Here is a 27,966-nt window from a genome sequence, read left to right as displayed (position 1 = left end):
CGAACTCCACCACAGTTAAGGATTTCATCCACAGACTCAAAAGTCAAACCCACCATACACAGTAACAACTGAAAACAAAGTCACTTAAATTAACCCAACTGGATTTTTTTCATCGATTTTATTTGTAAATTCTCAAGCATATAATCACACTACCCTGCTATCGTATAGGCAACATGCAATTATGATCAAAAAACAATTTTGCATAAAAATACATGTTATCGTAATAAAGAAATCTGAAATGGCAGTCAATTTTGCATCGATCCCCCATTAACAAATAATAGCAAAAAAAAAAAAATCAGCAACATCTCACTGTGGCGCTCTTCAAAACATGAAACTGATTACAATACTGTCGTCAGTTTTTACCCTTTACTGAGATGCTTATATACACTAACTTTAAAATGAATTGGTCGTGTAATTTCTGCGCTCCTGTCCAATCACAACTGTACCTCATAAGACAACGAAAATCAAACAGAAAAGATATTTTTACGAAGTGTTTGTCTTTGTTAAATCTGGGGCATTTGCTAAAAATGCAGCCATTTCCAAGAAAGTCACTGGTTCTACCTCTCGGATCTGAAGCTATTTTATTTGGACAACGTTTCAACTGAGACTCGATTTCTTTTCACTTGAAAACTACAGTTTAAAATGTGTGTTATTTTATATAGGAACTAACTGGGTAGGTTTGTACTAAATATTCCCATTAATCTGAATGGGTAACTGCGTTGGAAAAATCGTAATCATGTTTTGGTAAGTCATTGATACTTTCGAGAGATGCAGGTTAGGTTCTCGTTGGTTTTGGTAGTCAAAGGCCACTAGCCAGGTCAAACCCTTCACAAGCCGTGCTAAAACAAAACAAAAAAATCTGAAAAGAACATTTTGTAAAACATTCGGAAGAGAACAGCACGATAGAAAAGGCTGCACTATAGACCCTTACCACTCAGTGGCAATGTTGAGTCTCGGGGAAATAAACAGCTTTTGTTTTCGCTCGGCAAGCCTCGGCCAGACGCGAATTCAGTGCGAGGCTTGCCGCGTAAAAACAAAGCTTTTTATTCTCCTGACTCAACATGGCCGCCGAGTGAGAAAGGTCTATAGCTTTTATTTGAATCATTGTGAAATTTTATCTGAAGAGTCAAAATTGGAACTACCCTGTTCAAGGAAAACAAAAACATACAAAAAAAAAATAGCTCAAGTAGATTTCTTTTCCATGGTCACACTTGATAATTCCATCCAAAGATTTAAAAGTTAGAACGGTCATTCACCAGTACACCTGAGGAGTACGGTGCCAGAATCGAAAACAACACGAGCGGTGAAGCTACCGGCCGCAAGCAATTACAAATGCCCCAAATTATAAGCTCCGTCAAACAGCAGGCAAAGATAAAAATACTATTCTGAGTAAACATAATAATTTCAGAATCTAGCAGGGATCTAAGGTTACGCTTTTCCAAATGACGATAATCAAAAGCTTGCTTCTGTTTCTGATTTGAAGTTGCATCTTTAGTTCTGCCCTCCATCTTCTTGCACTGACAAACAACAGAACACAAAATGCACTTTTAATACCGGCATGGTTGTTAGGTAATGTTACATCGACACCGTGAAGACACGTATTTGACCACGGTCAATCGTGAAAAAATGGAAGGACTCACTAAACCACAAAATACATGGTGGTCTCTACCTGCACCCCCCCACCCCCCCAATCTTCCTCAACCTCAAAAGATGGTGTCTTTATTGCATAGTCACCCCTCTATTCAGCAGTAAAACAATAACAATGAGACTCAAACCTCACTTTTCTTGTTTCTCTAGCAATGCTGACTCTTTCTAGCTGAATATTTCTGTGTGAAGTCAAATTTTAACGCCAATAAAATTTTGTCGGTAATGTTCATTAGAAAGGTGGTGTTTTCGATAACTCCCTACCCCAAACAAGGTGGGTCCTCTTCCCCATGACATCATCACCAACTTGGCGACATCGCACGCACCATCCCCCCCCCCCCCCCCCCCATCTTTAATTATTACTAGTTTTACAGTGTAAACGTGCCTTAGAATGATTCTGGTAATAAGGCATAAGTTCGGTCTTGGAATGTTTATTGCATGGGACCAGGGTTTGTTCTATAATGCAGCATTCTGCGGTTATCATAAACAAAAGGTATGTTGACGTATGAGAATATCCACCAGCTTTTGTAACAATAACTTACTCTGTGAACCCAAGCACCTATCGGTTGCACAGTGCCAATCACCATTATCACAAGTACTGCAAAAAAAAAAAAAAATACGACAAAGAGTGGTTAAACATCTGTCATTAGTTGGAACTAAGTAAAGGGTGACCACGACCGCTTAATAGAGGTCAAAATCACAATCACAGTAATTAAGGGACGTAATTTTCTGAACTTTGACAAGTGACCGTTTATTAATAGAGGGTGACCGCTTAATACGTTGCCGCTTAATAGAAGATCGACTGTACTTCTTCATAAAAGCTTGCAAGCTTCTCCAAAGTGACAATGTTCTCCTCGATTTGTTTTATTTCGCCTTAAAGTGATTAATGCGCGAACTTTGTCAAAGTGAATCTTAATTACTTTTCTAAATGGACGCAAGAACTTTAAAACTGAACGTTTGTCCAAGCAAAAAATAACAGGCAGACCAAATATTGACAAAGCACCGGACGCTTATCAACTGAGGGATATATGCTTTATGTCATAACACTCGCCAAATATGACAATTCAGTTATGTCTGGTGATTGTGGTGATTGGATCTCCACTAACGGCCACTCTTTGCAGCGGCCATATTTTCTTGTCGTTGCTTATTCATCATTCACACAATGGTCTAACGGAAAGCTCGTTACTCTCAGAACTTAACGGTAATGAACAAGTCAAAGTCCTGGAATACGCTACAGTGAAAAGTAAAAGAAATCTGTAATTTTTATTTTCATGATATCCGACAATAAATACTCACCACAATGTGCACTTATCCAACAGCAGTTTGGAGTCTCCGTGCAGGAATTTCTGTCCATCATACATACAACCTGTCAAGATGAATAGGTTATGCAGTTGACGTCTAACTGACATATTTATAGAGTGTTTTCACATGACGTCACGGCGGCCATGTTGGTGTCCCAAAACAAAGAAATGGCGGCCATGTTGGTGTCCCAAACTAAACCTCTGGGAATTGAACTCTATTTTTAAGTTAATACTTTCTTTTGTTTCAGTAAACCAATATGGCCGGTAGTCACGTGAATGAAAACACTCTATTCTTCTGTTCTGATTAATTCCTCTTATTTAATAGTGATGCTTACAGGGCTCAAAGTAATCTCGGAATTCGACAGACATTGCTTAGGTGCAGAGGCTGGTACACAGGAATTGTAATTAAAAAGTAAACAATTGAGTCCGCATATCCATCTAAATTTCCTCATGGCTACCGGGGCAGTAGACCTGCCCCCTTCAAAAGCTCCATTTTCACTGGACCCTTGTAACCTGCAGCTGCATTGTTTTTTAGGGATGGGAACTTTGTTCTGTTGTTTGTTATTTTGCCCTCTCGACCAACCATGAATTTCGGTTGGGGTGATTAAGTTGAGAAGATTTTCGGCGGAACGCTCGGCTCTGCCATGTTTGTTAATTTTTGTCCCTAGTAATAGGAACTTCCGAGCGAAGGCAGTTTACATGGTGCTAGGATCTTCCTTCCTTCCATCTCTCAGCCAGGAAGATCCTAGCGCTAGGGCCAAGAACAACATTTTGCACGCTGACTGAATACAGAAAACATATTGTGCTACGATCTCATCTTCCTCCCTCCATGTAAACAGCCCCTAAGGAAACAACACAGCAATGCAGAAACGAACTTAGCCTCGAACCACCAATCCTCCGACCGAAAGTCCGACACGCTAACCACTATACCAACGCGTTTCCTTTTTGTATAAGAACACCGCAATTAGCTGTAAATCGATTCTGTCTTAGAGATAAAAGAGGTAAAAACAACCTTCACCAGCTGGCAAATCAAACTGCAAACACTTACCTTGCTGGATGTTAGCTGGACAAACAGGGCAACATCGCTGCTCGATCTTCATGGGCGCGTTGCAAAACACTGGTGGACAAATAGTCTCAGTGCAGACCGGTTTCCGGTCATTTCCGCAGTAGCACGAGGTGCATTCGTCTCGTTGCCACAGCTCAGCTTCCCTGTAGTATTTCTCTGTCACTGTGTCGTAGCACTTGCTCGTAGATTTCACAACTGTACAAAGAAAATTTTAGGCAAGACCCAAGTTAAAATTTTTAAATAATGTCTTAATTTAAAAGCTTTATTTAAAAAGTAGAGTTAGCGTTTTAATGTTCTAAAACCTGGATATGATTATCGTCTATTTCCGCTTTTAAATTTCCCGCATTTTGCCGCCATTTTGGATTTGAAGCTTTGCTTAATTAGCCCCAATCCCCAATCAAAAGACTGCTCCGCAGGAACTCCGCAGGCTTATTGTTCGGCACTGTAGCAATGAAATTGATACCTTAAAAAAAAAAAATAAGTGTCGACAGCAATTGAATAAAATCATTTTCGTATTTCAAAACTTCTCAAATAACATATTTAACATATTTTTAAAGGCTTTTTCAAATGCCTAGCTAGTGACGATTTTTCCTATCTGCTTTTCTATACTTTAGCATTACTTTCCCCTTTTACATATCTCCAACCTGACAAAGGTATCCCTGACGGGAGGAGCCAACTCGTATGGTCCATTTTAAGGATTACCCATACCCCTCCCAAAGGGAGGGGGGGTGGGGGGGAGGTGATATTCTTTCAATTTACGTTGCGTTAGGCAGCTTTAAAACGTTCCTTAGTTGGTCGACATCCCAAATGGTATTTTAGCGATGTGACGAGAAAAGATTACCGCAAGGAAGTACCTCAACGCAACTTTCCCAAATTCAAAAAACAAACCACCTTACCTGAGTTGGGGTAAAAACGTTTAGTACTGTTACTATAACAATAAATTATCTTAACGAACCATTAATATACCCACCATCTTCATCCTTGCATTTAGGGCAGCACTGACTGTTGTCGATAAGGAGATCCTTGCACTTTGGGTCTCTCTCGCACATCTGCACAGCACAAGCCGCTTTGCCGCTTTTACCACAGTAACAAGTCGTACATTTGTCCAACTGCCAGCTCTGACCCACCAGGTAATACTGCCCTGAGCGTATGTCCCGACACACATCTTGCTGGCGTCCATGATTGATGCTCACTAAACAATGAAGATTTTTTTTAGTTAACTTGTAGTAATCAGAGAGCCCATGAAAGAATCATGTTTTGAAAAAATCACATGGCAAGATCGTAAAACAGCTCAATGGATACGTGAAAAAACCACAGTACGAGATATCATGTAACGATAAGCGAACTCAAATGGAATTGGGCTGGTCATGTTGCGAGAAGAACAGATAACCGTTGGACAACCCGCACTACGTCCTGGACTCCCCGGGACACACAATGAACCGAGGAAGGCCAAGGACGAGATGGAGGGACGACTTAGATAGTTTCCTAAAGCACTGGCACCGTGTCGCGCAAAACGTGGTCCAGTGGAGGTCAATGGAGAAGGCCTACGTCCAACGACGGACATTTAGCGGCTGAAACTGAACTGAACTGAGTGGTAATCAGAGATTAGGGGAGCGCGTTCAATGACATACACCATGGACTTCTTAAAACATGCTAGCGTGACACGAGTCAAAGCCTTGGCGAATGTCATCCTCGGAGACCCAGGGGCAGCTAGTCGGGAGGAAGGGATTTTCAAGGTGCGAAAATTTAAATGTTTAACTTTCTTTTCTAGCTGTCCCTGGGTCTCCGAAAATGGGCGAATGCGTGACCTTGCCCTCGCAAAAAAAACAAAAGAATCTTCCGGGAGGGGGAGGGGGGGTTTAATCAGCCGTCCCGACACCATTTGTCTGCGTGAAAGGCCCAAAGCAACCAACACGCAGTTAGGATTTAATGAGGAAATGTTGCAGTTATTGACCGTCATCATTTGCCTTTGAGTTCTAAAGAGCGTTTCCCGTAAACGTTTGATTAAAACTTTCATGAACGTGGGAATCTTGATAGTAGCCTATCAGTTAACGATGTCCCGCAGACGACACTAAAAAAAAAAACACGAAAAACCTGCCCATGTCTGCAAAACATAAATTCGCCATTTACATTTTTTTTGTTACCGTTTTTATGTCCTCCAGCACTGCATGCTGTCGACTTAGTGCGCATGTCAGCCCTTGAGGGTACATTTTATAGGGTCCATTCGAAATATTAAAATTCAGCTTGATTGCGAGGCCTAGAGGTCACAAACAACAGAAATGAATAAACATGATTATTCAGTGTCCTTTGTTTGTGTCCTCTAAACCTCATTATAAAGTTGAATTTTAATATACCGAAAGAAGCCTATTACTTTACCATATCAGTCATATCCCTTGAGCGAGTCTTTTTTTTACATTAAACAGTACATGGAGAAAGCAAGACTTAAACCAACACACCTAACACTGTGTCCAGTTTGTTTCCCGCGAATGCTTTGATGAGATCTAGAAAGAAGATGCGTGTTAGTACTAATGTAAATTAAATTAAACCAGGAAGATAAGTCGATACCAGTTTTTGAAATCGATGCGATAGCTAGCATTTTTTCGATATCAATTTCCGATATAAATATTATGACGTACTCGTTCATGAATATTGCTTTGACGTCATCAGTTCAGGTAGTGCTCATGTTCAGGCTATACATGAACGAGTGGTGAACGCGTAAGCAGTATCGAAAGGTATCGTAAAAGCGATATTTATTGCGAGTATCGATATTTTTCAAAAAATTCCAATTTCGAAAGATAAAGAAGATTGTCGATGGCTTCTCACCTGCTTCGTTGTGGTCTGAAGAGCTGGGGTCGATCAATGGACAAACGGGGCAGCACTGTCCCTTGATGTACAGCGGCTCCTTACAGTCTGGGTGGCGGCACACAGTTGCCAAGCATTCTGGAGTTCCATTACGGCACACACAAACGGTACAATCATTTGGTTCCCAAGACTCGGCCTCGCCGTAAAACGTGTTGCTTGGCGAATCATGACACTTAGCTGGTGTCAAGAGAAAATAAGAGTAAGCAAGCTCCATTACTTTTGCTGCTAGACTAGAACGGAAACAGTTGACGCGCTTCGAACTCGCGACCTTTGCACGCTACGGTTGGATGCCATACCAAAGTTTAGTACTGGACTTCATCTTTCAAAATGGCAATCTTAATTCCCACGGAATCAACGAACGCTTTCATTTGACCAATGGGCCTTTGCAGCTAATGGTCACATGGTACAAAAAAGATCTTGCTAGAGAGCACGCTACGAACTGGGACATCCAAAAACAAGGCGAATTTTCTTGCTTTTGAATGTCCCAGTGCGTAGCTTGCTCTCCAGCAAGGTGTCTTTTATACCATGTGACCGTTCGCCCAAGGGCCCATTTTGTTTTCCACGTTACCACGCTCCCACCAATAGCGTAGCTCCAGTGCTTACTATATAAACCACATGCAACCCGCAATACCTTGATTCGTTCTAAGGAAGGGCTAACACTCGAAACGTCAGCACTCGATTCTCTTTACGGCGGCCAATTTACCTTATCAACTCTGTTGATAAAAGCAAACATTCATCTCCACTCCATACCGCAGTAGACAGGCCTTCACGTTTGCTAATCTCTATGTTTACTGACTAGACCCAGACAGACGCAGAACCCATCAAAATCAATTATTACCTCCAATTTGTCTAAATTTGTTTTTAACAAATAGCCAAGTGCATAATTACGGTACCAGAACAGCCAACCACTATCGATCGCATTCTTGTCGCACAAATCTTAAGCAATTTACAGTCCTTTACCAAGGTCCCAAAATCTGGAACTCTCTCCCACTATCAATTACTTCTTCATCTAGTTTTTTCACCTTTAAGTAAAGAATGTTGTAGTTTTTATCTGTAAAATCATGAATTGACCAAGCCGCACTTACGCAGCACCCTATTTTCTATTTATTAATGACAGCCGAGGTGGCCTCTCTTATAAGCCTGGTGGTTTTTTAAGGTCTCCTCGCCATTACCTTGACTCGTAAATTGAATGATTTCTTTTTTTTTTAGTAAGGCAAATAAATGATGATGATGATGATGATGATCATGATGATGATGATGATGATGATGATGATGATGATGATGATGATCATGATGACGATGATCATTATGAACCCCAGCTTCCGTAGCCAGGTCATTCATGAGACTTTCATGAGACTTGTCATCATAATATGAGACAGTGATCAGATATCTTAGTCCTTGCACGTCTTGCACATCTTGTAGCGTAAAAAGTGGTTTTACGAGCGATTTTTACGATTTTTTACGAGCGGATAAAGTCCGCGATCATAATGCAAATATTTACTTGAAATACCTTCCGTCGTTGCCGTCTAATGGGAAGGGAATGTAATATCGAATGACTGAAGCCATTCGGGTTAATCATTTAAGCCCTAACAGTGATCAGCATCAAATTTCTCCTTGTAATATCAAAGCTTATTCACCCCCTAACGTCATGAGAATTACGGATATGATCACCCGAGGTGAATTTTTCTTGATATTTTAATAACTTTCGCCGAGTACTTTTATAAGAAAAGTATGGGGACAAGATAGGAGAATTTGTTCTTTTATATTTGGGGTTAAGGGTTTAAAGGGCAGGAATTTCTTGATTCTTTTCCATGGGACAACCTTGTTGCAAAAAGTCAGCGAACGTTTACTTAACAAACGACAGTCTCAGTAGATTGTAAAAGTACGAAAGAAAGTTGAAAGTAAAGCCAGAGATTTATACCTACCAATGGGAAGTTTTCGTGTTCGGGGCACCGTTACTGGCTTCTTGCTCCTTCTTTGCTCTATAAAAAAAACAGTGATTATAAAACTGAAGACACCTTACTTCACCGCAAACTTAAGTCTCCCTTAGGGACTTTTCATCCCGGGGGGTGGGACTCTCATATGAAAGGGGCGGGGATGCTCGTCGGAAATTTTGAATTAAGCCCCTTAGGGAGACAAATCTGGGCGTGACCACAGCTTTTTTTTCTTACCCTTAAAAGAGACCATTTTAAAACACAGACAAATATATATTTTTACATTTCTTCGCGTGCATCCCTAAACGAGACATTCACGGCTAAATATAATGGCGTTTTTCCCAGAGAACCCTAGACCAAAATCCGAAATTTACACCCTTATGCGAGACTACGAGCATCCCCGCCCGTTTAATATGAGAGTCCCCCCCCCCCCCCCCCCCAGACTGTTAATATGGGAAAACATTTACCCGTATCGGCGGGTTACCCTCCTTATCGGGTCACCTTTAGCAGAGCGTTCACACGAGAAAAGTCATCCCGGTTGGCCGAGTTAAAGTTAAACTTACTTAATTGAAAGTTTACCGAGTGACGCCTTCATATGGAGACAAGTCAACACCCAAATTCACACTTTTCTCTCCTTTTTGTCCTCTTTCCTGTGGCGTTGACGACTTGTTACAAAACACACTAATATATTGTGTATTGAAGCCGACAATCATCTACCCCGTTTAACAAAAGCCGGATCATTTCCAAATATCCAACTGTATGACTCAACTTTACGTTAAATGAATCTTTTGTATACATTTGTCTTTCTTCAAATCTAGGCTTTACACGGTGCGTTTCTTGAACATTTTTTGCCAGAGTCTATAGCACGGTCTCGTAAATGCTATGTCGTACAACAAAGCACTTTTAAACTGAAAATTTGATCATTGGACAATACAATTCCAGAATTCTGATTGGCTTAGCGGCCATTGGAAATCAGCCATTATATTATGCGCAGGAAGAAGCGGCCTTTAAATCGTCATTCGGTCTTTCTTGGCAAAATAAAATCAGTAAGATCTATTATACGTTTTTCCAGGTTGCACGCGTGTTAGGTGTGGGATGATGAACGTAGCACAGTCAAGGCGGCACTACACTCTTCGTTCGCTATTTGTCATCTCCGCTGCGAGACATTCAACAAGTGCTTATGGAATTGTTCATTATTTCTTCTGTATGTAACTTGCCGAATTGCAATTCAAAGAAAAGGGACCGCAGTAAAGGTTATGTGGTGACGAACACGTCGTCCAAAGACTTCTGTTCAATAAAACGAGAACATCAACTACTTACCTGATGGGTGAAAGCGCCTTTAAAGGAAAAGGTTCAGTTTAAACACTAGCACTTGTAAATTTAAGTTGGTGCGTGTGCAGGATCTATTCTGGAAATTAGTTTCTGACGTCCCGTGGGCCCCCTTTTCAGATTTTGGAGGGTCAGTGCTCACAAAAGTAATGCGGCACAAGACATTTGAGTAATATATCAAACACGAGGAACAGTGTTTCATTCAATTACCAAACACCAAGACGTTTTACCCAACTTCGAGTTTGTTTGGAAATGGGATGAAACTCTCTTATTTCTCTTTTTTTTTTTTTTTTTTATAATAGACTCTCAAACCATTAATAATTCTTGGAGAATCAAAAGAAGAGTTCACTAAATTTTAGGATACGTATACAGTCGAAGCTCTCCTTGCGACCACTCTCGTAAACGACCAGCTCTTGCTACGACCACCATTGTGAAACCCCTTTATTTATAATCGAAAGCTCTCGTAAGCTACCGCCCTCATAAGCGACCGCGACCACTTTTGGGAATTACCAACTGGTTTTTCCCTTTGTTTTTGAGCTCTCGTAAGCGACCACTCGAAGATTCTGATACGTATTACAACAACTCTTTAATAAAAGTATGCACTTCGTTATAGCACTGCCTAATAATACTCTTAGATTAAGATCTCGAAACTAAAATTCAAGATGATTTACTGCTGAATCTAGAGTGTTACCCTGAGACCGAGGTAGAAAGCTTTATGCTAAGAGCTCTGGTAAGTGACCAGCTTCTATTATTTCAGCTTTTGGTTTCTTGCGAGATTGCATTCTCGTAAGCGACCAGCTCTAGTTACGACCACTTTTTCCAATTCCCGAGGTGGTCGCTTACGAGAGCTTCGACTGTGGTTAAGATCACATTTCCGAACTTCCTTCGCGGTAGTTGATGTTCTGTAAATTATCAACTCTGTTGATAGACCAAACATTCCTTTTTACTTCCCCCCCCCCCCCCCCCCCCTTCCTGACGCAGTTTTTCCCTGTGAACAGCAAATTATCCCTGCATGCCCAAGCAATCTTCTGTTTAAATCGCTGACCTCTGGTTGATACGAAGATTGCTTCTGAATTAGCTGCTCACACAAAGAGAACAGGCCATATCCGAGTTGCTTTGAACCTCGTTATGAAAGCGAGGCTGAGTGCAAAGTTTTTATTATGAAAATTAGGTTTCATTCATATGCAAACAAACTAGTTTTTGCACATAGCTTCGCTTTCACAATGAGGTTCACAGCAACTCGGAAATGGCCTATTTTCTTCTTCTTTTCTGTGTAAACTCACTATTTCTACTAGTGGTGTAAAAAGTTGGCATATAGCACCACAGTTACCAGGTACACTAAACACAAGCCAACCCTAAGAAGTAACCGCAGTTCAAACACGAATGCAAATACTGCATGCAAAATATTGTTTTAATAACAACGTGTCACCACATGTCCCTTGTATCTAAAAAAGTGCATTTCATGGGTGCTTACCATTTACATGGAAAACCCGGAAATTCCAGTTGGAAAATCAAATGGTACGCATAATTCCATTTGGAGTCACTTCTGAAATTATGGGCTTCTGGTCAAAGTGATGCATTTTTATTACTCCTTTTGGGATTCACAGCTGATGTTCATACATTTCGCATGTTATCCATCTTCTGTTAAGACAAGCTAAATCATTTCGTATTTATGCCGAAATTTCCATCCGGGTGGTTTGCGTAAATGGTAAGCACCCCTTGTTTACATGTAGCCCAGGATTCCCAGCGACCAAATCCTTTATGCCACAATTACGAAATGGTGTCAATTAAAAAAAAATCCACCAAAAACGAGAGAAATGCACCTGTCAAACCTCCCGACATTTGATCAGGACATAAATGGGTCCGTTCCCTCCCTCCTCAGTTTAAAACATGAGAGTCGTAGGTTGAGTAATGTTTAAAACACGAGCAGCAGTGTTTTATGTAATATCTAAAACACGAGCAGCAGTGTTTTATCAGGATTTAAAACTATGAGGCGCAGCCGAGTGGTTTTAGACCCGATAAAACACGTGCTGCGAGTTTTTTGAACGGCTTCAAAAACATTCCTGGAAAAGCGTGTGTCAAGAGTTCAAAACAATGATGCTTTTGTGGACGTTGGAAATTAGCATACGAGAAACAATATTAAACACCGCATACTAATAAAGAGGGGATTTTATCGGGTTTTAAAACCACTGCACTGATGTTTTATCGACCATCCGATAGGTCAATGGGCTTATGAATTATTAATGAGTTTTGAAATGTAGAAAAGGCAATGAACAAAAAGTGATTGTTCCCACTCAATATAATTCTACAATGGAAAGTTCTGAACATTTTAATAAGAGTTTTTGAACTTTTTGTGAAAGTAGTTTACATAAAATAATATGGAATACAAGTATTATTCCTACAACCCTAATGTCGAATGTGCGATTCTGTGGTTTAAATTCTCAAGTATGACTATGCAGATGTAAATTTTCGTGAGACTCTGTTTATGCCATATAACGCGTTTCTAACGTATGGGTTCATGGATGAAATCGTGAAGTGGGAACATTCACGACGAAAGCTATTGACAAAAACCGTTCCCGGTGGTTTCTCGTGCTATACAAAGCGCGCTTCTAACGTTTCGGTCGATGGATAAAATCCAGGTGTAAACTTGATTCTAATAAAGGTATTGAGCAGTATGATCCGGCTGAAATGAACATGTCTCGCAAATGTTTTAGTTGCAATCACCATTGCATGAAGTAGAACCGACTTCTACTTTTCGAATCTGTTCTTCAACAAAAGCAGATTGCGAGAGAAGTCCATTTCAGGGCTTGTTACTCTGAGCAACCATTCGCGCAACTTGTGTCGCAACAAAATTGCCAGGCAAGTTGCAAGAAAATTTCCCTAGTGTAACAGCGCCTTTACGATCACTCTACTGATACCCAAGGGTTTCAACTAAACTAATCACACGCAAAAAATGTCCCAGACATTGTGGTGACCAATGATAACTGAGATTGATCTTGTGACCCACAAAACCGTAAAGTTTTGCAGAGGATCTCCGTCAGTCACTGAAGAACTTAACACTCGAATCCCTTATTGCCAGCAGCACAATCAAAACTCGTGGAATGTTTTAGGCGTGTGCGGTTTAGCCACACTGTAAACTATAAAACATTTCAGCGAGTAAAGGCTGTTCGACTTACAATGCAAGTGCAAAAATAAGCGGAAGAATAAGCAAAAGAAACCATCCGTACGTGTAAACACATGAGGTGTAAGCACAACTACAAGAATAAACGGAAGCGCAAGAAGAGCACATGTTTGCTCGTTTGCAATTGCGCTTATGCCTACTCTGTTGTGCCTGCGTCATTAGTTACCGTGACAACGCCGGCATTGATTAAAGCAAAGTGCACTGTCCTTCAAACGGGTCCCGTTGCATACAGCGGGATCGTTTTAAGGCACTATGCCTGCGTATTTCACCATTTGCGGGTGCCAATTGTACGCGTGAGTATCAAAATGATTATGCTAGCGCTTAACATTATGCTTGCATTGCTCAGGAGTGTAATCATATCTTAAGTTATTTATGTACCCTTCAACTGTCACAAACTCATAAGCTGTATTTTTATGTAGGTTTGTTAAAAGGGTAAGTTTAATAGAGAAGGAGTTCGTTGGTTCTCACCTGACGTTACTGGGGCAGTAGTGTCGGAGGTCAAGCTATACACTGAAGTGGTTGACAGTGGAGAAACTGTTGGGGCAAGAAAAGAAGAAAATACTGCGCTTAGTTTCAAAACGTTCACGTGTGAAGTCGTTGTCACTTAAATGCAGCTTGTAAGTTTGTGATAGTTTAAGGGGAAACTGCAGAAGTTCACATACTGCTTTATTTGTTAAAAGCTTCTTTATTACATCCTACCTCAATTATTTAATTATAGGTGTAGACGACTCGACCAACATCGCTCATTACTATCAACATCATCTTCCAAAACATCGTCATCGTCACAGTAATTATCATTATCACACTATTGTCGTCATCATTACTATTACCACTATTTTAACCACCACCACCATCATCATCATCATTATGATAATGACCATCATGATCATCATCTTCACAACTGTCAACTGCACAGCAGTCAGTCCTATTCACAGGTGTTCAGCACACCTCAAAGCAAGTAACATCACCCGCTAACATATTACGCCTGTGCTCGTTCGAATGCAGAATAACGAAAAATCTTAACCAAATAATTAATCCCCTAAATGTAGGATTACACTAAGTGCTAAGTCCAAGGGAATGTTTGACGTAAACGAGAAGGAATCTTCCCAAAACTAAATGTAACTCTTTTTTTAAGTATGATATACGGGATTGCTTACTGAGGTGTATACATGTGTGTAAATATTAATTCATGAGCCAAGAGCCCAAACACTGTTGGCACTAGTGACCCTCCAGTTTCAGTCACAACTGTTAAGAATCAAGATGTGAAGGGCAACAGTGCGGACGTAATTATTTGTTCTAAACGCCGATTTGATTGGTTGCTAGGTCGCGGTTCTGTAATACATTAATCATACGTTGAGCTATTTACTCGCTGCCATGGAAACTCTACTAGTTGTTAAATCCACTGTAGTCAGATGAGCGTCACAGCTTGAGGATATCTGACCTGTAACCAGCTGAAGTGTAAGTGCCAATATTGCTTAATTCAATGCTAACCAAAACCTGATTTACACACTAACTTATTATAAGTTTTCGCCTTCGCCACTTTCTCTTAAAATTCAATAGTTGAATTGTTAAAATGTGTATATTGATATGTAGTCAAGGTAACTCCACTTTTAGCGCAAAATAACTAAAAATTACAGATAATACAAGGGTAAATAACAAGTGCAAAAAATTACATTTTCATGCAAGTCAATCGAGCGAAGTCACATAGCGTTCCTATTTTACAAGTTAAGTTCCAATTTGAAATCTGAGTTTAAATGTCGAGTTTTCGTGCATTGATAGAACAAAATGAATCGTTTTTCTCACGATGTGTAGCGTAGGTGTTGATCGCAACGTTTCGACCATTATACAACTGGTCTTCCTCAGGCGATGGTGTCAACCGACTGTGTATTAATATAAGTAGCATTGTCCTTGATGGTGCTTGGTGAATTTCGATCCTCGTTTTGCGTGATGATTGCATTGTTACGAGCATAAAAATTACTTAGTAAAACTGGGTTTTTTTTTGCCCTGTAAAATATAGTGTAAATGGCACGTTCATTATCGGCGAACCATGCAAGGTACTTTTTGTTCGACCTGGGCTAAAATATTTGTGATAAAAAATGTTTGTTCTATACCACTTTTTTCACGAATCCGAATACGAAGCCATGTTTTCCTGAAGTATAAATGCGCCTTACCTATTATCAAATGAAAGGATAAAGAGAAAATTACCTTGAAAGAACTCGAGAAACCATCATTTCTCACACGGGCTCGTGAAACGAAAAAATAAAAGACAAACTTTTGCACTTTCCTCGCTTTCTTTAACTCCGTTGTCAAAACTGGAAGAGGACTCAACATTTAAACCCAGATTTTTCAATTGAGTACTCTGGAGACGCCGTAAAACGTATAACGAAAATAAAAGAAAACTTTTGTATAATCTCTGCTTTGTTTTACTCCGCTTTTAAAACTGGAAGGAGTATGCACATTTAAACTCACCATTTAAACTCAGACTTTTCAATTGAGCACACTGGACACGTCTTGATGAAATAAAATTCTACTCAAAAGGTATCGTACTTAAAACTGGGACGATTGTTATTCACATTTCTTGAAACTACAACTGAACTTCACAAAATTTTCTCATCATAAATAGAGCACTTTTTCTGTTATTAACTCGTTCACTTGCCGCAGTTTTCTTGTCTTTCGCAGTTCAGTCGACATTACACCATGTTGTTCAAGCAAAGTTAGTCAAGAAAAGATGATTTAACGTCACGCAATTTTAGACAGACCCAAAGTTGCATATGTCTCGGTTATCTCAAGGCTACACCACGAAAGGTGTGAGTCTTATTCCCCATATACACGACTATAAATTGATCTCACTGGGAGAAGTCCCATATAGCTAACACAAACGTCCACTTAGCTCACAGTACCTTTACGTATATACGGTATTGTGTTATGATTATTAGTTTAACATAGATCTCTATATGTCCTCATAAACAGTAGCTTGATAATATCTGGTTGTAGCGTTTCAAGTACGTTTCTCTGTATATAAGAAGGGTGTTACGTGCCGGCTCTATTTGCACCCAGCTAACCATTGCGGAATTTTCTGTTCTCAGCACTGCGTCGCCTTAGCGCACCATACCAATGCACAGCAGTCCTCGCACGTGATTTTACTCTTCGTCTCATACAACGCCTCTTGCATTCTGCCTTGGTGCGAAAATTGTTCATGTTGCCGTTACACCCGCCGTAGGTGAACTTGAAGCATTTGTTAGAAAACGTGTCATAATACCAACGGGGATTAGAGGCACGACAGGGGCCTGTTACCCGAGGAAACAAGCAGGCTTCTCTCCACACTGCAATAGGTGGTTCTGCATATAACGGAAAAGCACAAACTCACTAAAAGAAATCGGTACGCACAAGCGTACATGTGCAGCTTCTAGCTACGACCTAACTTACGTCACTCATCCTTCAATACATTAAATGGCAGTCAAAAAAAGTATTTGTCTGTCCACAGTAACAAGCCATTAAGGGAATAAATAAGTGAGCACAAGGTAAAACGCGGGTGGTCTCGTCCCGACCCGTAAAATTCCCTGCTAGGCTAAACCTCCTTAAATTAACAAGTATAAAATGATGTACTGCCATAACTGCCAGTTCTGTTTGCAACGCAGGTGATGAATAAGGCCGTAACATGTCTCCTTCCCACTGGAGCGCACTTAAACAATCTTACACATTGTCTTGAAGGAGACCAGCGCACTTAAGTTCCAACATACCACATGATCGGATGTTACTGTTTCTCTCACGGTGAGCAATGACCTGGCCACCATCTGAAAGTTCGTGAATCAGTACGGTGAACCAGGAACTCCCACGTGCCATGAAATAGACCCGCTGCAGGTTAGCCACACCGATGTGATGCCATCTTCAAAACTGTAACACTACCCATTTTTGTACGGCCACAGCAGCTCCACTTTGAAGCACCTTCGATGACAACGATGTATTCAAGTTGCTAGAAGCAATCCCGTGCAGCAGACAACCATCTTCTTTAGTTACTTTCCAACTCACTCAGACTCTGGAAGACATTTTCCGTTGATGCTCATAGACAACATGACCTAGTATTGCTCACCTGAGACCCGAGGGTGCGTTAGTTTTGTTAATTGGGAAGAATGTTCGCCTAGTTGTAGAACAGCCCGTAAGCTGTACATGCCACCTGAATTCTTCACTATCTCACTTACAGCCAGCAGCTGTTTACTGCGGCTGGCATCTACAGTGGAGATGATCGGCTACTAAGAATATGGAAGGCAACGGACTTGACAGACTTAACCAGCCACTTGTGCTGTGTATCCGACTTCTTCATAGCTTCTTGATAGCGCTACACATCAATCCCGCAACAATTATTCCGATGAAAATGAGCAGCTAAGTTTCAAAATAGTTGCCATGGTAAAATGCAAAACCCCTGAGCATCATGGCACGATACATACGTTTCGTCATAATTACGTAATTTTTATCAAGGTGATGTCACGTGGGATTATTTCCAACGATTTTTAACGTAACAATCGCAACAGTAACGGAAAAACTGGTAACAAACCGACAAATTTAAAACGAACACTAAGTTGACTGAAACTTGAAGAGACTGACCGATGCCTGTTACGTATCGCCACACAAACAACAATGTTTCAGCTTTCTTTCGACTCAAGTCGCCTCTTAGGTCATTAGCCAGACATGTCAACACTGACAGCTTACAACAGTTCATGTTTCAACTGCTAATAGCCAACTTCAGAGTAGCAAAGTTGTTCTTTTTAACTGCTAAATGTTCCTTCAGAGCAGTGGCTCAAAGATTTTCTTTTTAACTGCTGAATTTTTTTAACATCGGTAAGAGCGTCTTGATACAATTTGATACAATTTATAATTATATTCAGATTCATAGGCGGCGGAGCAGGGGACATGGGGGCTACAAGACAGGGGGGCCGTTTTGGTGCCGAAAATATCGCTAGCGCAGCATAAAATTGGCAAAATATTCGATCTCGTGATCTTTTCACAAATCGTTTTATCAGCATCGCGCTTGGCGAAATAATACGTTGTAAAACGTTTGATGCAGTGAGAACTGCGCTTCCCGAAGTACGTCAGGTTACAAATATACGGACCATTTGCGAAGCTTTCAACAAAACTCCTGTCACCAAAACACTGTTAGGAGAGGGACACAAACTCTTGCGTATGTATTTGAAGTAACCAGTAGCATCCGCCTGATGCATTGTCACAAATCGATTACAGACACACTAGACACTGTAAAGATTGCAAAGAGGTTTGCTTGTGCCAACGAACAACGCAAAGGGCATTTTTGGAAAATTTGAGTAGGGGTGAAAGATGACCCCCCCCCCCCCCCCCTCCACGTTTCAAAACGCTCCGCCACCTCTGAGATTCATTTATTCACCAGCTACGGGTATAATGCGAAATCACAAAATCACGATCTCCAATTAAGCTGATTTGATAACTGAATTGCTGGGGACATTGCACCGGTATCGCAGGTCGGTATCGGTATGAACCGGTATCGCAGGTCGGTATCGGTATGCACCGGTATCGCAGGTCGTGAGTTCGGATCGGGTTCAATTCTACATTTATTCAAGTTGTCTTTGCAGCCACTTAAGTAGCAATCTTCACTGCAAGGATCATCTCTCACTTTCAAAGTTACGTTAAAAATCGTACTATGTGACATCACCTTGACAACATAAGCCACGCCCTACCTGGTGTGCGGGTCCGTCTAGTTTGTGGGGGCGATGTGCGTTTGACAGCAGCCACAAAACCTAAGTAGAAGATCATTATCATACCTTGTGATTTCTCACCATTCTTTATACTTGCTGTTTATAATAAACAGTAATTCAACGAGACCCGTCGGATATGAGATGATAGATGTTGGCTATAATCAACTCATATCCAACAAGCACCAGTCTTATAATTGTTTTGTTAAAAAGGAATCAAGAATGTTGCTAGATCTTGCTGATTTAGATCTTGCAAGAATAATCAGAAGACAGTTTGATGACCGCTTTTTCTCGGGCATGGTATAATACCTCATATACAAGGACTGCTAAGCCAATCAAATTCCTGGAATTGCATTAAACAATGATCGAGTTTTTACTAAAGCTCAATATCAAAACACTTCTCATGACGACTTCAGCGCGGTCAAAATATTTGGGAGCTTAAGCAACAACGACGGCAACGGCAATGAAAACGTCACCTGAAAATATAGCTTTATTTCATTTGTGCTACTTCGCGATTATTTCAACTCGCTCAACTTTTACAAAAATGGCAAACTATCCAGGAACCAAATTGGTAGGAGTGGCATACAAGGTAAGAAAGAAAATGAAAAATTCACCGTCGTGAGTTTGCATTGTCCAAAAAATAACTTTGTTTTGATGAACACCGAGTTTTTCGGACCATCCCGAGATGCGCATTGGCAGTAGGGACTTTAAGAAACCACAACGGCACCGCCATCGCGTTACTTGTACTACTTCGCGATTACTCTAATTCGTTTAACTTGTACAATGTGGCCGAACTATCCAGTAACAGAACAGGTAGAGACGGCCTTCAAGTTGAGACAGAGATTTAAAAAAAAATGCCTTCATGTGCTCACGTTCTTCACAAAGCTTTGAATTTGGTTATTTCACATTGTTTTTTGGCCGAGCAAGGTGGAGAAATGTACCAAAATTTATAACGCACATGCAGGGCCTTTGTTTTTCTCATTATATCCTATTGTTTTGTGACGTTCTCGTTGCTGTCGCCGTAGTAGCTTCTTAAACTCCCTATTGCCTTTAATTCCGTTTTCTGGATCACGACACCAGTCGAACATCGTTGAACTCTGGCTACCGGTAATTATATGAAGGATACTTACTCCTGTTTTGCTGCATGCAAAAACTTTCGCAGCCTGCTTTAGTCTGGAAGTTGTTGGAATTGCCATCGCATCCTCCATACAGGAACTCCATACACTTGCGCTCGGCCACATTGTAATACCAACGTGGGAATGCTGCTTTGCACGGGCCAACACTGGGTGGTTGCTGGCACTCATCCGGTAAACTAGCTGGGGGTCATTAAGAAAGCACACAGCATAAAAGTTAGGTAGGAATCCATCTTTGCTTAACAGATCTTTGTCGCTAACGTAATGTTTAAAAAACGAGCAGGAGTGTTTTGCGCCTCGTGGTTTTAGCCCCGATAAAACACGTGCTGCGGGGCTTCAAAAACATTCCTGGAAAAGTGTGTCAAAAGAGTTCATAACAATTATTCTTTTGTGAACGTTGGAAATTAGCATGCAAGAAAAACACCACATACTAATGAGGAGTGTTTCATCAGCTGATAAAACACCGCATACTAATGAGGAGTGTTTTATCAGCTGATAAAACACCGCATACTAATGAGGAGTGTTTCATCAGCTGATAAAACACCACATACTAATGAGGAGTGTTTTATCAGCTGATAAAACACCGCATACTAATGAGGAGTGTTTCATCAGCTGAGAAAACACCGCATACTAATGAGGAGTGTTTTATCAGCTCCGCATACTAATAAGGAGGAGATATATCGATATTAAGTCACTGCACATGATGTATTATCGACCATTTGATAGGTCAATGGGCTTATGAATTATTAATGAGTTTTGAATGCCACTGAAAGTGAGTGACAAGTGAGAGAGTCATGAGATGAGTGAAGCCACGAGGCAGAAAGTGAATGGATTCCTATAGCCTTACTGCCAGCTGTGTTTGCTGCAATCTGTGAAAATAAAGCTCAGATATGTGACTTACCCTCCCCTCCCTTTCCCTCCCTTCCCCTCCCCAACCTTTCCTTGTGTTGAATATCGATTCAACTGAGAACTAAGTAAAGTTTCATGTACCTCGTAAACGAGCAGCTTGTGTTGGAGCTCTAGTGGTTAAAGAAGCGTCTCCAGCTGAAAAAAAAAAACGATGTGCTGGAAATTAGCATACCTGTAACTGTAACTATAGCAACCCACAACCCTAACTACTCTCAGTCAAGTACAATAATGTGTTACCAATTGCCCCAATGACCTTTGCTCCATTAAAATCACAGCTTCTATCACATACCATTGTCAGTAATACATCGGCCCCAAGCCAAGCTTCCAAAACTCAGCAAATAACAATGACTTGTCCCTCCCACACTCTTCAATGCACACTAGCTGCCCACCACCAGTCCCACAATAAAAGAGGCTCTACTACTTCCGTCACTGTTCCCATGCACTCCAAACCACAGAAAACAGAACCTCCATTAGCAAGCATTAACACTGCCCACCCTACCCCACTAAAAACAGAAGCTCTACTACCTGGCATTAACATTTGCTCACACCACCCCCACTAAAACAGAGGCTCTAGGTACCACAACCACAAACACTCCCCAGATCCCTACCCCACTCTGTCACCTTTGCCCTCACCCCACCCCACCCCACCCCACCCCACTAAAACACAAGTTTTATCACCTGATGGTAACACTACCCCCCCCCCCAACCCTTCAAACACATACACTTCAACCTACACCTCTTCCACCTACAAGTAACACCACTTCCGAACCATTCCTTTGCCCCAACCCCACCCCTGCAATACAAACGAAAGCCTCTACCTCCTGATTCATACCCCACCCCACTAAGGCAGAAGCTACTCATATACCACTTGGAAGTCACATTGCAGACCCCCTCCAATTATCTCACTTTAAGGTGGCTAGCACTGGTTTCCATCAATACAACCGCTCTTCATGAATTGATACAACAATAATATATGGCATCAAAAACATGCCTAAAAACAAGTTATGGTCATTGTCTCAACATAATAGCTTACCATAGCAACAGTACAACCTGCTAAAACACCCCTAATTTTACCTTCAAACAACTATAACTCAAAACCAAGCCCGTGTAGTGATCTCCATTTTTTTGTGGAAAGTCTGTAATCAGCATGCATGTTCAGGTGCAACTTTTTGCAAAGTTTAACAAAAATTATTTGAAAGGGGTCTAGAGCCAACTTAACTGTTCAGTTTTTCCAACCTCTCTTTCCTCCACGTTCATTCCCCCCCCCCCCTCCCCTACCCACTCCTTATGCAAAGTAAGTAATACAATCAACATACTGGTTGGCTTTCCGGGTACACACACAGCTACCTCAGGAATACCAGCATCTGGGATTCCTGGAATTTGAACCTTGCACCAAAAGCCTCTGGGACAGTCAGACTGAACACTCCTCCCAAGGGAGTCTGCGGCAATAGTGCAGCTTTGTGGCTCCTGTAGCTCACACTGAGTTGCCTTGCGACACTTCCATTCGCCATGAACACAATTACTGTCACACAATTGCAAAGAAGTTAGGAACTATATTACGGGTCCAGCATTACAGTACAAAGTACAAGAATGCAAAGTTGATGTAATTGTTGTGTGCCAATAAATTACAGTTTAATTGTAATTCTTAAAAAAAAAACATGCCAGATCAACACTTAATTTCCATTGAGCTTTTTATCATTAATTCAGATAAAAGTGGTAACACCACCTTTTTTTTGCACCAGAGAAGTGTAATTAAAGCCAATTAATTAATGACACATTGATGCCAAGATTGAAAGGCTTAGATTAGCGCTTTGGAATAATTAGCATGGGGATACAGCACAGAGATAATCAGCATTATATAAAGTAATAAACTAAAACATCCTGAAATAATTTTTTATTTATTTTTTATTTATTGTATTTCTCACCACCACCTCATACGTAAGATTACAGTAGTTTCAATGTGACTTTTACAAGAACAGTTTCATAAAATAAATAATTTCACCAGTTGATGACAACATATCAACATACACTTACCACTCTTCACATGGTCTTTTGCCTCTTCTTGTTTCACCAAACAAGTACACCTTTCCTCCATGGTAACACCCTGACAAATGTAAGTACAGCTGACAATAAATTACATGTATTATACAAATTGTACATGCAGTTAAAGGTTCATGGTTATTAAGTTCGATAATTTTAATATTTAATCAGTTTCAAAACAAAGAACCTAGTATGGCAGGGTTATGGACAATAATGTCTGGAAGAAAACAATTACAGTGCAAAACCGCCCTCCCTCCCTCCCTCCCTCCCTCCAAACCAGTGGGGGAGAGGGGAGGGAGCGGTCAGGAGGTCTCAAAGTCTGGTGGACCAGATCAGAGGGTCCACCCTAAAGACCTTTGAATGGAGACCTGGGTACAGACCGAGCGAGTTGTATTATTGTCATTCTGTTTTGAACTTTGAAGGCTTGATATCTTGCATGAAACCCAGGAATTATAACCATGTACCATCTCAAATAACCAGCGTCAATACATTTTCTGAAACCACACAGTGATTGGCCAACAATGAGAGATTACAGTGTAGGCCTTGGTCTAAATCAGGTTCTCCTAACAAGTACTCCTAAATACCAGCTGAAATAAAAATCTGTAGAGACTACAGGTGTAGAAGGAAAACTAATTGTGTACACGTTTACTGTATTCATGGCTGTTAAGAGATCAAGGGATTAAGTATTAAGGTGGTCTATAGCTAGGTAACATGGACACAAATAATTACTAACTTTTGCAAGGTCCTTGCATGACACCTATCACAAGGCCAGAAGTACACTCTTCTTTCCGCAGTTCACATTCATTGTTGTACTGCTTGCCATTAGAGAAGCCACAGACTGTTTTTCGCTTGTATTTGCCACAAGTTTGAGGGCAGGAACAAAGGGGAAACCCATCATTCCCTAAGGTGCACACTTTGCGGAAACCACACCTCTTTCCCTTGCACACAGCTTTGACAGAGAAAACAAGTAGACACCAGATTAGGTTGCATTGGCAGGTTTGAAAATGAATACTGACCGAAAAAAGTAAATAAATACACATAACTGTATATAGCTGATGATTTACCACTGAGTTACAGGAGACTCGTGGGAGCTAAGGCCATTAAACTACTAGGTTCATGGGAAAAACATCCTGCATACTGCTAGGATTGGCCTTAGCTCCCACGAGTCTCCTGTAGCTCACTGGTAGAGCATCCGAACTCGTAATTGGAAGGTCTTAGGTTCAACTCCTGATTAACACTTTGATTTTTTTGTAAGTATGCCACTGTCATTTACTGATTAACGCATCATTCTCATTTATTCACCAGGCTTAACATATTCCATCACATTATTTACAATTGTAATTCTCTTATCAATAAACTAGAAATTAGTCGACTAATTAAAAATCATTAGCCCGCCTTAAACCACCCCGGCCCTCAACCCCCTTCTCCATTTCTTAGAGGCTGAAACCCAAGAGGGGTATACTCAGGTATACAGTGACAGGCAAATGTGAATGATGCTAAGTGCTTGGACCCCAAAATACCATAATATTCAACAAGCAGGTTAATTAGCTCCACTTTTAAGGGTTGTGCAAATTTGGATCTCCTTTGTTATTAGAACTAAGGAGGTTTTTTCATCTAGCACAGCACGTGCATTAACATTCCATGACAAAACATGTATCTGTGAAATCTGTGGCAGATGAAAGGTAGATTCCTTGAGGATTCCTTAACATATGTCACCAATGAAAGTGTTAGGGCATCACATATTTATGAATTCTAACATATATGCTATATGGTCTGTCAGTCCCCTCTTATTTATAAATCTGGATTCACTTCTCGCTGTACATGCAATGAACCCCCTGAGGACTAAACTGAGCTTAAGTCAGAGCTTAATTCATTTGAAGTTGGTACCTTACATTGCCTTTTTGGTAAGAAATGCTAACGGTGCATGCTTTCCATTTTTCAGAACAAGCCAGCCAGTACATTTATTTCACACATTGATCATCAATGCACCAATTTGAAGGACAGTTTATATGCCATATTTTTAAATTGCTTCAAAATTGTGGTCAGTCATCTCTCAGAATGTGCCAGTTTGAAGAATTCAAAGAATCAATCCTTCAATTTGGTTCAAACCTCCATTTATGGACCAGTCAGTTTTGACAGATTGAAAGTGCCTTTAAAGGGGCACTGTCATGGCGATTTTGCTGTATTTTGGTCAAAACTGATCAAACATTTGACAAAAACCTTTTTCCTAACATGAAATTACTTTTAGAACATAGGGAAAAACTCTTAAGGGATTTCTACAAGGAAGAACTAATTAATAGGTTTTTAGCAAATTCTCTACAATACACAAGAAGAACTTGAAAAAGCTGGCCATTTTTTTCAAGTTGTAATCCATTTCCATCCTAACCATCCGCAGCCAAACATAACTAAAACTAGTTTCTGTGACTAGATATTGTTTACAAAACTGAACCATTATTTTAATGATTCCATCGGTTGACTGAAGTATGTTTCTTGGCCACTCAAAGTAACACTAAAATAGGTGACACTGCCCCTTTAATTAAGGTAAATTAATTTAACTAACCAGGTTCACAGGTTCCAACGCCAGCCTTTGAACGTCCGTCTCTTATAACACAAGTAAGACCAGAGTCGCAGCGACCCTCAACCTCCCACATTCCTCCGCATATTTCACCTTCCACCTTGGCACAGACAGAACAGCAACCACAAATACCTAAGACTGTGCCTCCCTTGCAGTTGACAGGAGTTGGACATGGTTCAAGTTCAGAACATTCCGGACACGTCAAAGACACGACTGTGTGACAAGCCAGCAGAAACGTTCCAATGAACAGCAATGCAACTTTCATTGTCGAGATTTTGCTGAGTGCTAAAAGAACAGATACAACAACGATCCAATGAAAATTCATTTCCAGTTAAATTAAAACACGTGTTCGCTTTATTAACCTTCAATCCTGGGCAGATCATTGGAGCTGTTAGCCTAATACTGAGAACATTCTAGACATGATTTCACTACTTGTTCTACCACCCCCCCCCCCCCCTCACCACCATGCACCCAACCCCTCCTCCCATATACACATGTCGTTGAACAACACAGAAGGATCAATGCGACTGTGATGTTACAAGTGTTAATGCTCAACACTGAACAGAGGATGGAAGATTTTCCCTAATATAACCAACCGGCCACAGAAAATATGTTGATGCTATTTAATAGCATTATTCTTGCGCAAATTGATGTTACAATATTGAAGAAAAATCTGTGGAAATCTTGTGAAAAACCTTTGAATTTTAAATCTGTGAAAGCAACTGTGAACCTAAATTAATGTAGTATTATTCCTTAGTATTGTATTTGTCATGTGCAGGTTAAGTGTAGCTCACTATTTATATTTACCAAAAACTTATCTTACCTGCTAATATGATACAACAGTGCAGGCAAGTTTGAGAGAAATCTGACATTTATCGTGTCTTCAGCAATCAATTTTAATGTGATTAGCTGACTTTCTTATCAATTTTATTGGGAATCACTATCAAAACCGATATTTTTAGCACTTGTTAACAATTCCCCATACCAATTGATTGATATAATTGATCGCTTATCAGTGTTGCCAATTCGATTAATTAAGCTAATCAACTATAATTGAGCTTAAATTAAGCTTATTTTTTTTCTTATTTTAAACCTGAATGGTTGCAAAACTTAGTTCGACGATTCAAATCTTGAGCACACTCATTCCCACTGTTAACCGCTCTGTAAGTTTAAAAAGCTCCAAATACAGCAGACTATCGTATAGATTACACGAGTTAGAAGCGACTGGCAGCCTGCCATTTCACTCATAATTAGTTCTACAATCTTCTATTCCAAAGAGAAACCCGAGCCCTGATCGTTCGACGTCAAATATAAATACAAGCATTCCTTCAGCTCCAACGAATTGGAGTACTTGTGAATTAAAAAGTAATCTAAATAACTCATCGTCTGTTGATTCTGAACGGTGAAAGGTCTTTGATGAGCGACGAAATCTTGACGCAAGCAGCATACTGCATGGTGTACGGCCTTGTTTGCGCAGAAAACAATAATTTGATAGCACGCTGAGATGGAGCTTTGCATGCGTAAAGAACAGTCAGTCTACTGATCGAAAATTGTGCACAGAAAACACCGCCCAAGCTTTATCTGTAGAGTGCACAAAAAGTCAAACGAAACTAAAACAAAAAAAACGGAAAAATCATCGTGTACGAGCGGAAATCCGATTAGAATACGTCGCACTCCTATTCTTCAATACACGCGCGCATTTTTATTGAATGAAATATTTTTCTTATTACCGTTTCAAGACTCTGCTCACGACCTACTTACGAGAGGCTTGATCGGAGAGAGAAAAGGCTATGAAAAACGAGCGTTACACGTGAAAATGCTCCAACGCACGCTTTTCAAACACTCGAAGAAAATCTCTGCCTGGAGTCAGTGTCAGAAAAGTGACGAAAAGCTAATTTGTCGAAGTCAATTCTCGCAATTTTCCCCCAAACACAGTATTAGAGTAAACCTACCTATACTGAAGCGATAATTTCCTCTTTGAATCAGCGGTATTTCAGGATTCTTTCTGCGTAGTACAAGAGCAATCCTCCATAAAGCCACTAACAATACGCTAACGTGTGAAATTGATATGTGTGAAAATTAAATCTATACGTAGGTTATTTGGTACCGGAGAATGTCAATCAGTCATGCAGTCTGGAAAGGTCACGTCATTAAATTTGGCAATGAAATCGAGAAATGAAGATACTGGAAGTAATTTCCTAGAAAACTACTTCCTTGAATACTATAGGGGTCTTCCGGCCACAATTTCAAGAGAAATTTCGCGGAATCGACA

General features: G+C 40.5%; 1 protein-coding gene across 1 annotated transcript; it reads right to left on the bottom strand.

Annotated features, from left to right (window-relative positions):
- Window positions 1-99: 99 nt before the first annotated feature.
- LOC146469779 (cysteine-rich motor neuron 1 protein-like) lies at window positions 100-27,966 on the bottom strand. Its single transcript, XM_085122933.1, has 17 exons — window positions 27,647-27,966; window positions 25,680-25,979; window positions 23,853-24,068; window positions 23,114-23,183; window positions 22,396-22,601; window positions 21,161-21,214; window positions 20,168-20,353; window positions 19,023-19,082; window positions 13,786-13,851; window positions 8,799-8,855; window positions 6,835-7,050; window positions 6,468-6,512; window positions 4,982-5,203; window positions 3,994-4,206; window positions 2,941-3,010; window positions 2,187-2,242; window positions 100-1,517 (listed from the first exon to the last, which is right to left on the bottom strand). The coding sequence occupies exons 2-17, from the start codon at window positions 25,957-25,959 to the stop codon at window positions 1,492-1,494; spliced, it is 2,043 nt and encodes a 680-aa protein (XP_084979059.1). The 5' UTR covers window positions 25,960-25,979; window positions 27,647-27,966; the 3' UTR covers window positions 100-1,491.

This window comes from Pavona decussata, unplaced genomic scaffold (assembly GCF_977016875.1).
Source record: "Pavona decussata unplaced genomic scaffold, jaPavDecu1.1 SCAFFOLD_119, whole genome shotgun sequence".
Taxonomy (NCBI): Eukaryota; Metazoa; Cnidaria; class Anthozoa; order Scleractinia; family Agariciidae; genus Pavona; species Pavona decussata.
Note: the sequence above shows the minus strand (reverse complement) of the source record. Positions and strands in the feature narration are given on the sequence as shown.

Coding starts and splice junctions, on each gene's coding strand:
- LOC146469779 (XM_085122933.1), bottom strand. CDS start 25,959: ATGAAAGTTGCATTGCTGTTCATTGGAACGTTTCTGCTGGCTTGTCAC. Junction 4,207..4,981: donor TAAATGCAAGGATGAAGATG/GTGGGTATATTA, acceptor TTCTTTGTACAG/TTGTGAAATCTACGAGCAAG. Junction 1,518..2,186: donor TAGGTGCTTGGGTTCACAGA/GTAAGTTATTGT, acceptor GTTGTTTGTCAG/TGCAAGAAGATGGAGGGCAG.